Below are 11,748 nucleotides of genomic sequence, written 5' to 3' on the forward strand. Positions count from 1 at the left end.
AGTTGATGCATACGGCTCCAGCGCCGGGCCGAGACCTGCCAGCATCGCAGGGAGGGGGCGGAGGTGCCAGACACCCCCCGGGGGCTGAGGGAGCAGCCAGCCTCGCCCCCTGTCTGGAAACCGACTCGGCCCCATCGTCCGTCCGCTGGCAGCGAGAGCACCAAACGTGGGCATGGGGGGCATGGCAGAGCGGGGTCCCGCCGCTCCGCAGTAGCTGGGCCAGCGGCAAGGCTCACCTCCAGCAACCTGCGGCCTGGGGGCGGCCCCGCGCCCCCTGCCCGGCCCAGAAGCTCCTCGGGCTTCTTTGTTCGCCGGGATCTTTCCCTCCTTCCCCGTGTTCGCACGGTAACGTTCCTTGCAAGGATTTCCTGCCAAAAGACAATCCCCCTGAGCAAAAGCAGACCGAGAAAGTAGTGACCAATCCTTTCTGGATGGCTGTCACCAGGCTCCTCCCAGCTCCCGCTCCCCCTGCTATTTGCATACAAAAAAATCCAGAAAACTCCCGTTTGCCCCAGCACCTCGCTCAGACCCTCCGTCCCCGCCTGGCAGCAGGAGCCCGGGCTGGGGGACGCTGCCTGCGGCTGAGGGCAGCGCCGCGCCGCCTGCCCCACCACCCCGGCCCCCGAGCCTTTCGCCAGTCCCCCCGCCACCTTCTCCGCGCCCCAAAATGCAGCGTCGCCTCTGCGCCCTGCTCCTGCTGGCGTCCCACTGCATGGGCTCGGCTACCGGGATCTTCCCCTTCGGGGAGCCCGACTTCTCCTACAAGCGCTCCAACTGCAAGCCCATCCCCGCCCCGATGCTGCTGTGCCGGGGCATCGAGTACCAGAGCATGCGGCTACCCAACCTCCTGGGGCATGAGACGGTGCAGGAGGTGCTGGAGCAGGCCTCCACCTGGATCCCGCTGGTGCAGAAGCAGTGCCACCCCGACACCAGGAAGTTCCTCTGCTCCCTCTTTGCCCCCGTCTGCATCGACGACCTGGACGAGATCATTCAGCCCTGCCACTCGCTTTGCGAGGAAGTGAAGGAGAGCTGCGCCCCAGTGATGTCCGCCTTCGGCTTCCCCTGGCCCGACATGCTGGACTGCAGCCGCTTCCCCAAGGACAACGATCTCTGCATCCCGCTGGCCAGCAGCGACCACATCCTCCCCGTCACCAGGGAAGGTAAGAGGAAGCCGCCGGGCCTCCACTGGCTCGGCAGCATCTGTCCCCGATGAGCCGCCCCGGTGAGCGGGGTCCCTCCACGGCTTTCCGTAGGGGAACGAAGGCGTTTTACTTGCGTTACAGCACACCCCGGTGCTCCGGGACGGGGGGAGCGGGGAGGTGGACGCAGGCCAGGTTCAGGGAGGTTTTCTCGAGGGGACCGGGCAAACCGCAGGCACCGTCGGGGAAATGGCACCGGCCCGCACCCGTCTCCATCCCCAAAGAAAAGGTCTGGGACCCAGAACTGGAGCCGCGCGGCTCCCAGAGCATCGATCCCCTTATGCAGTGATCGTCGCTGAAGCGGGGAGCTGGAGTGCTTGTGTCGTGTGCTCACCTCCCCCGCCCACCCCCCTCTCTTACTCCTTTTCCCGTTAAAACAAAAACTTCTGGTTGAGACCTTAGTAGCGGGTCTGCAGCAAGGTAAAGGCGCCTCAAAGTACCCGGGAGCTCCGGAGCTGGGGGGAGAAGGGGTAGGATCTGGGGTGAAGGGATGGAAAACCGACGTTTCCCAAAGGGTTCCCAACGCCACCTGCTGTTCCTTTCTCCCGGAGCCTGACGGGGACTGTTGCTTGCATTTCCAGCACCTAAGGTCTGTGATGCCTGCAAAAACAAAAATGAAGATGATAATGACATCGTGGAAAACCTCTGCAAAAACGACTTTGGTAAGTGGAAGCAGAGCTTCTCTCGGTTGAAACTTGAGAGTCGAGGATCAGGTACAACTCCCAGTGGAGTCAGTGAGAGATGTGCCTGAATAAAGGCAGGGCTTTGACCATTGGGTCATGAAACACAAAATTCCACCTTGGAATAAAAGGTAGCCCTTTTTATCGTTCTTTTCTGTTTACTGTTTTGAAGTAGTGCTCTTTTATGCGGATGTGGATGTTGCTGGCAAGCCCAATAGAAAGTAAAATGAAAAAAAAAAAAAGAATCTTTCATGCAGACTATTGCCTGGGGAGAAGTAGAGCAAAGCTTCATTTAGACGTTTGAGACAGAGCTGCATGACCAATCTCAATGTGTCGTAAGAAAGACTCTCTACGCAGATTAAGAATGAAGCTCTATATATCATTTGACAGAGAAGGTAATGCACAGACAATTGGGGATATAAACTTAATGGGAAGATCTGGGGTTAGAAGAGGACAAGAAAGCTCCTTGGACACAGACAACTGAAGGACACATTATCCACACATTAGCATTTCAAGAGTGAAAGGGAATAAGGAGGGGAATCCTTTTACAATAGGTCAATGTTTATACCTGGAAACAGATTTGTAGTATAAGTATCTACAGCAATTCAAAAGTCTTTCTTAAAAAAAAAAAAAAAGCCAAACAAACCAAAAACCACAACCACCGAAACCCTGAAACCATGACTGTGGGACGTAATTGCTAAAACAACCAATAGCTTTGGCCTGGCAAATTGCACTCAGATAAATCCTCCTAAAGCTAAACATGCCCCACAGAGTCTTACAGAGCCCTGTATCCCCTTCCTAGTTATTTTACCAAATCGAATGCAGCTGTTGGACCAATTTGCCCTCCATGGGATCTATTCTTTCAAAAAAACAATGCATGTGAAATATCATTTCCTTACAGGTTTGCCTAAAATCCTCTCCAGCCTAATAAATTAAGTGTAGAAGTTTTGAGCTGCAGCAGAGATCAGGTTTCTTGGTCTAGGTACTTGCCTCCCCACCTCCCCACCTCCCCTTCAAATGCTACTTTCAGAAAGGCTGTCCTCTCCCAGAAAAAATATGGTGCTCTGCTTAATGTAGCAAACCTGCTCTCTCCCTGTTGCAAACAGCAGAAAAGCTGGAGAAAATATTAATTTAGAAAGGAAGGGAAAAGAGGGGGAGGGGAAAGAGGAGAAAAGAAATCCAAAAAACCTCAACCCTAAGGTTGATTCAAACTGAAATGACTTGCATGCCCTTTGTGGCTTTAGAAATGGAGCCACCTGCTGGCTCTTCTGTCAGCCCTGACAGTTTAATTAGCAATAGAGCACCTCCCTCCCCAGGTCCTCTTTATGTGCACTAATGGGAAAAAACCCTCTCAATCTCTCTCTCTCTCCCCACTTCCCCCTCCCCTCGCTCTATTAGCCTTGAAGATAAAAGTGAAGGAGATTGCCTACATCAATGGGGATACCAAGATCACCCCCGAAACAAAGAGCAAAACCATCTACAAGCTGAATGGGCTGACAGAAAGGGATCTGAGGAAGATAGTGCTCTGGCTCAAAGGTGGCCTCCAGTGTACCTGCGATGAGATGAACGACATCAACGTCCCCTACTTGGTGATGGGGCAGAAGCAAGCTGGGGAACTAGTGATCACCTCGCTGAAGCGGTGGCAGAAAGGGCAGCGGGCTTTCAAGCGGTTCTCCCGCAGCATCCGCAAACTACAGTGTTAGTGGCTTCACCTCTGGCTGTCTCCAGCAGCCGCCTCTGTCCCAAGCTCTCTGGGCCCCCCGCACCTTCCTGCTTTGGCTCCTCTGAGCCTCGAGATGCTGTCGGGCACAAGACACAATGACCGCTCTCCGAGAGGGGAGGAACCCCTCCGTTTTTGTACATAAGTTAAAATGTAATAATAATAAAAATAATTAAAAAAAGACTATTTTTGGGAAGTATTACAGTCTCTTGCTTAAAGCTTGGGGTTTTTATGGTTGTTCTGAGGTTTTTCCCTCTTCATTTTGGTAATGCTGGTTCATTTATATTGCGGCTTCTCTGTATATGTGCATGTTTGTTTTGCAAAAGTAGGAGATGCAGAGAAAGACAGCCACGTGTGTGACTGGCCTGTCACGGTGGGTGCGACTCTTTCACTGAGGTGAAATGGCTTGCCATCTATATTAACACTATAAAGGTCACATTACAATTCTTGCATGCAATACATAGGCACCCGTAAGAGTATATTAACCGTTCTCACATTTTATTTTCCACAAGTCTGAGCCCTTCTCTTTCAGAAAAAAAGAACAAGTTTTGGAGCTGATGGATCTGAATGCAGCTTTTTTATTGTTATTATTATTTTGCAAATTAGACCATCTGTAGTCAGACTGTAATATACTAGTGGTTAACCCGAAAGAGTTGTAAAATATTGCTTTAATTAACCTTGTAAATACTCCAGATGAATGTTATATTCTTGTATATAAACTTTACATCACAGTTCACTCATTGTCTCTGTCTGTATTCACTTCAATCCATTTTTGGAGAACTGGGAGAAAGCTGTCCAACTGGGCTTTGACATAGCAAAGCAGAATTTGGCATTCCACCCGCAGTGATTGGTAGAAAAGCACAAGGAAGCCTCTAGCGCTGCAATCAGAATAAACATAGTGGACCTCATTTCCCTGAAGATGAACCATGAGACACAGAACTGAGGTTCAGTCCACTCATTTTAATATGTGTCTGTTGAGCTCTTTGAGAAGAGGCTTCTTTTCTGTGGCTCCTTTGTTCGACCACCTGCATTTTCATCTCGTCTTCTCAGAGGACTCTGCTGATGTGGAATTGCAATGAGACCACTTTCTTAAAAATCAAATCCTTTTTTCCATTTCTTAAAAAAGACATTTTAAGGAGTGTAAAAGCAGACAGAAAAGTGTTGTTTGCAACTTGCAATTCAGAATAATGGTAGAGCAAGGCTTTTTTTTGTGTGTATGTACACTCACTATTCTTACTGAGAAAGAAAATAAAACCTACCTAATAATGGAACTAAACAAATGTTTTTCAGTATTTTTCTTAAAAATATTTTCTGATGAAGAGTATTACCTGAATTTTACTGTACTTATCCTGAAAAATAATCTTGCTTCCCAGTGCTGTTACACATAGAATAGTCTTCCTCGCTTCACTGACAGGATGAGCAGTCCCATATTCCCAAGGACAATATTTTATGTTAACTGTTCACAGACAGAATACAAAGCCAACACTAGATTTTTCTTTAAAGTAAAAAAAATCACATTATTTTCATAAATTTAGTGGTTTTTTTTACCATCAGGATAAAAAGATAAAATTAATTGATTGCCCTCTCCCACAGTCTTTGTGCACTCACTACACCTGATACAAGCAGTACAGTGGTAAGATGCTGACCAAACAAGAAAAGAACAATCCTCACAAATGTCCTCAAAAGTAAAAGAATTTAACAAAAAAAAATGTAGCAAACCACCAAACAAAAAGGTCCATTTCAAAGTGGCTCTTAACTACTTTGTGGAACAGTATCTGTATTTGAAGGCCAATACCTTGCTGAAATGGTATTAAAACTTTTCTTCTGAATGAACCTGACTTACCAGGAAACTGATTTGAGTCTTTTCATGCTGTGGCGTAATTACATTAATACGAGCACTATATCTATCACCTTACAGTGCCATTAGCTTTCAGAAGTCTTATCACTCCCACACATTCTGCTTATCGTATAATGCAATACCTGTACCTGGACAGCCTTGGTTTTAGAGGGAACAAGCTTGCAAATGAAGAGGAGCTGGCTTAAGATGAGCCCAGAGAAAAAAAGTGTGTGTGCCTAGTGCAGGAAAGCACTTTGAAGAGGCAGTTGTTGCAATGCAGTCTCTGGGGACCAAAACTTAACAGCCAGGACTGCTTCACACAGCCTGTCTTACAGATACTAAGTCATCCTACAGCAACATAAAATTATCTTAATTGGGCTGTCCCAGAAGGCAGCAGTACTGATGTTGATGAGGACAGACAGGTCACAAGTTACTGACTCTGGGGTCATGTTAAGGCCAAGACTACATAACAGATTTTTACCAAATTACTTAAATGTATGAAGACATATTACCTATGACCAACACTGCACTTTCTTAAAAAAAAAACACAACCAAAGCAAAAAAAACCCCACTAAACAAACCACGTTCCCCTTCCTGTATCACAAAATAAACACTGTTACACCAGTAAAATCCTGTTCCTGTCAGGACAAATTCAGGAGAAGAAGAACAAATTAGACTGGCAAACATTTAATTTTACTAATATAATCAGCATCCTGGATTAAGAGCGTCCTGCCATACAGCACACCCCTGCTGATAAAACTTTCTGCATGTGGCCCTTGGCTGAATCACTGGGACTGTCCACCCTCAGGGTGAATTGGCAGAGGATTACCTTCCAGATAAGCAGGATTTAGGCAAATGTGAAGAGTAACCTTTACCTAAAGTTCCATTACCTTGCTCTAACAGTATTGTATTAAAAGATGGGTCATATCCACCTCACCAAGAAGAGGAGTGTCAGTGTTTGTTATACTGTTTCTAAAGGTTTAAAAGCCAGACATTGCAAACTATTCAACTGAAAATTAGGATTTTAAAGTCACAGCCTGATGAAACTTCATGTCTCAGATATTGGCAAAGAAGTAAACACATACATTTTTACTCTTATTCTTACTTGCTCAAAAAAAAGGAAAAACTTTGACTTCGCCAGGAAAATACTGAGCCAAACGTAACAAAAATTATCAGAGACTGTTACTTCTCATAATTGTGTCACATGTACTTCAGAGTAACTTTATTATCTGGTATGGTATGGCTCACTCCTAACAAAATTTTTTGCAATTGATGAAAAAAGGCAACACACTGTTGCATTTTTCAGACACTTTTTGTCTTTTTCTAATTAAAACAACATTGTTAGGCAGCCAATTATGTAGCTCCCATTGTATTTGCTTTAATAAAAACTATAAAAGCAGCTGACTACAATGGATTAGTTTAAGAACAATAATAATGACACTTGACATTTATACAGAAGTTTCCATTTAGTTTCTCAGACTGCCTTTACAAAAATAGGCATTAATATCCTTCTTTTGCAGATCAGGAAAATGAGGCACAGTGAAGTGAAATAACTCATTCAAAACCACCCAGCAAGTTCTTTACGGTCAAGAAAAACAGTGTATTTTTTGTCTCCAAGTTTTATGCTCTAATCACTAGCCCACAGCAATCAGAATGATGTATAATTATAGCAGCACTTAGATTATAATTTGAAAGCATAACAGCAACCAAGCCTCCCTCCAACTTCTTTCCACCAAGTGTGAAAAAAAAAAATACTGCCCAAATTCAACTTTAAAACCCATCAGCAATAACAGTATTCCTCACAGTCTTTTCCTTTCTTTCTTATTTTATCTTTTAGTTATTTCTTAATCCTTTGTTTTCTCCCCCACTTCTCATTCACTTCAGACACCCACAGAGAAGCCACTCTTCCTCTCTCTTGCCCCTCTCATACCGGCGCTTTTGCCCTCAGTATGGTGTATTAAAGAACTCATGCAGTACAACTACACACAAGCCACAAAAATCCTAATGACCAGATTAAGACATAAAAAGACCCATATAGGAAATTCAGCAAGAGACACTTAAATTTAATTAATGACTTTCTGTGAGGACAGGAGGGTGGTTAGATGCCACATGGAGCATCCCAGACACGTGCTGGTCACCTCAGGCCACTATTCCTATTCTGCAGCAGAATATAAAGATATTTAAGGAATATGTGAGCAAGAACAAGGAACACACAGATAAAGTACACCTTCCTTTGCATGGCCAGGTCTCCCACGCACCTCAGCCCTGTTGCTACAACCCTGTGTTCTCCAATCTGGAGCCATCGTGCACCTCTCTCAACCCTCATTCAGATGTCTGACCTCTCTTCAGCAACCAAGGGCATCGACCGAGAGCAGAGCAAACAAAACTCAAGAATGGACCACCTCATTGTCCCCCAGGTGCCTGCTGAGGCATGAGTAAGCCCATGCAGCCAGCAGGGCAGCTCCTTTTTGGCTGCTTTGGCAGCCCACTGCCATCCTCACCAAACCTGCCAGCTCTGTGAGCTTTTGCCATGTGGCCACAGTTGGCAATGCCACAGGAAGGGCTATGAATTGAGTGCTACCAGAGCAGTGGGCAACCTTCCTTAGGTCGGGCAGCCCAGGCTTTTGTTATTGGAGCCAGCAGTTCTTATTTCTAGGCTTCAGAGACCTGCCTATGTGATTTATCTAGAAGTTACTTTCTTATCAGCAGATGCAGTTTCAGTACAGCCTGACTGTCTGGTGAAACAACCGCAGGAATGGATCTTGTTTGCCTCTGTAGAAAGAGGAGAGTGCAAGATATTCACATCACAGGAATCTGAGACCCCAAGCTGTCTTACAAACATAAATTAGCCCATACCATATCCCTTTGGGGTGAGTTTAATAGAGTAACATTTTCCAAATGCATCAACCACTTTTAGGGTGAGCCATGGGCTCCTAAATCACCTAGATGCCTTGGAAAATATTAGCCGCTATCCCTCACTGGAGTTAAAGCCAGTTGGCCAAGGTCAACCAGCAAGCCTGTCACCCAGCCAGGAGGAACACCTCAGCAATCAGCCAGCCAGCCCATCGCTCTCACGACTGATCAAAATAACCAACCAACACAGAAAGCTGCACTATGAAGCAGCTGATGGAGCAAACTTCAAAGCCAATTACTACACATGCTGAGAAGCTGTCCAGCCAGAAAGACCAGCACAAGTTAGGAGGTATGCTCAGTGTCTTACAGGATAGACACATGAAAGAGCATATATACTTTCTAAGACCCACGATAAGGCAATACTATTAATGCAGCTCTTTCAAAACACAAATGCTGCAGATCATCCTTTTGGAGTCATTTTCAGGCCACAAAAGTGATGATAAAATCATGGAGAATTTTCTCTTTGGACACAACAGGTTGCCATTAGAGGCACAGCCAAAACTAGCAGAAACTGGCAGATTTAGGACTGACCTGAAAAGGTAGCAGAAATGCTAATTTAAGAACACTTTCAACTTTCCAGATCTTGGTTTTCAGGGCTTAACCCTGACAGTCTTCATTACACATAAAACTTCCCATATGGAGCCACTATGGAAGGACAATTTAAGAGTTTTCCATTGATACCTACTTTATCAGGCAAAAGATAACAAATCCTTTCCTGGCAATTTCCCTGCATTGTTAGTTAATTTCAAATCCCTAACATTGTCTAACTGCCTTTTTTGTTATGTGAATCTCCACGGATGCACTATAGGGAACCTTGGCTGTTTAGACATTGAGACAGGTGCTTTAGTGGCTGCAGGGCTCACATCATTAGGCACACACAGAGCTATTAATTATTTCAGTTTACTCTGAGGCACAAACCTGAATTAAGTCAGGCCACTTTCCTAAGCAAAACAATAGCTTAATTGTAACAGGTAAGGCAAAAGTGTTTTGAGAGTTAAAGTTTCAGGAACTAGATTAACTCCCCCTAAAAAAGAATCAGGCAAGGCAAGAAAATACACTGTAATTTAAGAATTATGAGTTTTAATAATTTGTTTTCAACAAGGGAAGAAAATTAATTTGAAGATAATCTATTAGCCTCACACAGCCTGTTTCCTTCAGATGCTGAATTCTTCACTATGGGAAAAGTTCTCATTTACATTCTGTGATCTGTAGCACTGCAATCACCCCAGTGATATGAAAAGGCAGGTTGTTTGGGTTTTTTTTCACACAGTGGGGATTTTAAATAGAGCATGGATTTTCAAAAGCATCTGCAAAACTAAAGCACAAGTTCAAAGATTTCAAAAGTATTCTTAGGTTTTGATTTTTCAAGTAACTTACACAACAGAAGGAGAAAAAAAAGGTTGGAAACAATGTAAGAAGATATATTTAAAGTCCTGTTACTTACAGATGCTTATCATATATTTAAAAATCTGGCTGCAAGAGATATCATTAGAGACTTTAATATACTTGGCAGACAGGGATTTTGGAAACAGGACCTAGACTGTTGAAAATATAAGCAAGTGTAGTATCATAATCTATCTCACACATGTGAAATGATAAATTTGTCTTTACTCTTTTGTTTCATCATTTGACTAGAATATGAGACTTACTGGAAGAGCTGAAATAAGACATCTTGGCTCCCTCACAGAAACAGACTTTGTAAATTCATAAGGTACCTCTGAAATTCTAAAGCTAGCTCTGCCTTCACAAGAAACCACTGTGTGGAAATCAGTCCCTCAATCCAGAACTAAGCTTTAGAAAGCTTGCTAGGAAGATTAGCATCCTTCTAATGTTGTGCTGCTACATTAAGTACATGAACAAGAAAAGATTTGTATGAATTACTTCTTTCTATGACACAACACAGCTGGAAACTACATTAACTGATAAGACTTTTCTTGCAACTGCTGCAACTAACTAGTACATAGCAAGGAGTAATATAAAAGTCAGTGATATAGCCATAGTTCACAGAATCACAGAATATTCTGACTTGGAAGGAACCCACAAGGATCATCAAGTCAACCTTGGCCCATGCAAGGATGAAACCAGCAAACTTGGCATTATTAGCACCATGCTCCAACCCACAGAGCTTATCTCAAAACAGATGGGAGAGATAGTGCATTTTTTCACATATGAAACTCTAAAGAATTACTGCAGACATCTAGAACATGGATTACAATATAGCACAGCTATGCTAGTAGAGTGCCACAACCCAGTGGCAGTTCACCCAGCAATAACTACACTTATAATTTGTATATTATATCTAAACGTGAGCTGCTCCACAGAGGCTCCATTTTCCACACCCCACTGCCAGCTCTGTGCTCCCACCATCTTCCTCAATCACACATGGCAGATAGTATGTCAGCTTAGCTCTTCTACTTAACCGCAAATGAGCCTTGAATGAAAACAACTAGATATAATTAGCGTTTTGTGTCGAGTTTGGCAGCTCAGCGGAAGATTTACCTGTTTCTATGGCTTCATCATCTCCCTATCTGCATGGGGACCGGGTGATGCAGGCAGGTCACATAAAGTGCATCCTAAAAACAGGCCCCCAGCCTATACATTTGCAAAGAAACAAGTATGTTACAGCAGGCTCAGTCTCAATTTGCTGCTATGACTTGCCCAGCACCAAGGTAAGTTGGTGAGGGCAATTAAAGAGTTTGTAGTATCAACTTCATCTTGGTATAGTCTGTCTCTGCAACAAATGAATGGGTCCCCCAGGGACCTACCCTTCATGGCAAGGAGCAGGGGCTGGGGTGCTGTTTCAGCCCTTGAGTTCCCACAAGGCAGGAGAGCAGCAGGCTGTATCCCTTCAGGCGGCAGTCCAACGACCATCTGCAGGGCAGGGCTGAGCACACTTGAATCTTGGACATGAAAAATACACCTTTTCAGTCTCATGATAATCTTGATGAGACTGAGCACCCCAAGGCCCAGGCTTGCCTCATTTGCCAGCTGGGCTCTCATCCTGCTTGTCTGTCTCCCACACTCATTCTGTCTTTGATCCTTTAGAGAAGAAAAAGGATCTTGAAGAGCTTGTGGAAAACTTTACACACAGCAGTACTCAAAAAAGAGATAAGAAGGAGGTGCTGGTGAATACTGCAATGGCATAATCTACTTCAGTGGGAGATTCTCATCTGGCTGATGTATTTCATTTCTGACACATTACTGAAAGGACAGTGCAGAAACAGAGGTTAAAAAAAAAAGGGGGGGCAAAATTTGCCAGGGAATTTGGTACCAACACATATTCTAGGTAAACTTAATGAAGTGTGAAATGATGGCCTAGGGCTGGTCCCAGGGAAATAAGCAGTAAAATTCCATACCCATGAATAGAAGCAGAGGTAATCCAGTATTGACTACTTTTTG

The 11,748-nt window shown here is 44.5% G+C and overlaps 1 protein-coding gene across 1 annotated transcript; it reads left to right on the forward strand.

Annotated features, from left to right (window-relative positions):
- The first annotated feature begins 538 nt into the window (after positions 1–538).
- Positions 539–4,333, forward strand: SFRP2 (secreted frizzled related protein 2). Its single transcript, XM_027676883.1, has 3 exons — positions 539–1,160; positions 1,781–1,861; positions 3,278–4,333. The coding sequence occupies exons 1-3, from the start codon at positions 668–670 to the stop codon at positions 3,580–3,582; spliced, it is 879 nt and encodes a 292-aa protein (XP_027532684.1). The 5' UTR covers positions 539–667; the 3' UTR covers positions 3,583–4,333.
- Positions 4,334–11,748: the final 7,415 nt, after the last annotated feature.

The sequence above is a fragment of the Neopelma chrysocephalum genome, unplaced genomic scaffold (assembly GCF_003984885.1).
Source record: "Neopelma chrysocephalum unplaced genomic scaffold, ASM398488v2 Primary Assembly neopelma1_42b, whole genome shotgun sequence".
Lineage (NCBI taxonomy): Eukaryota > Metazoa > Chordata > Aves > Passeriformes > Pipridae > Neopelma > Neopelma chrysocephalum.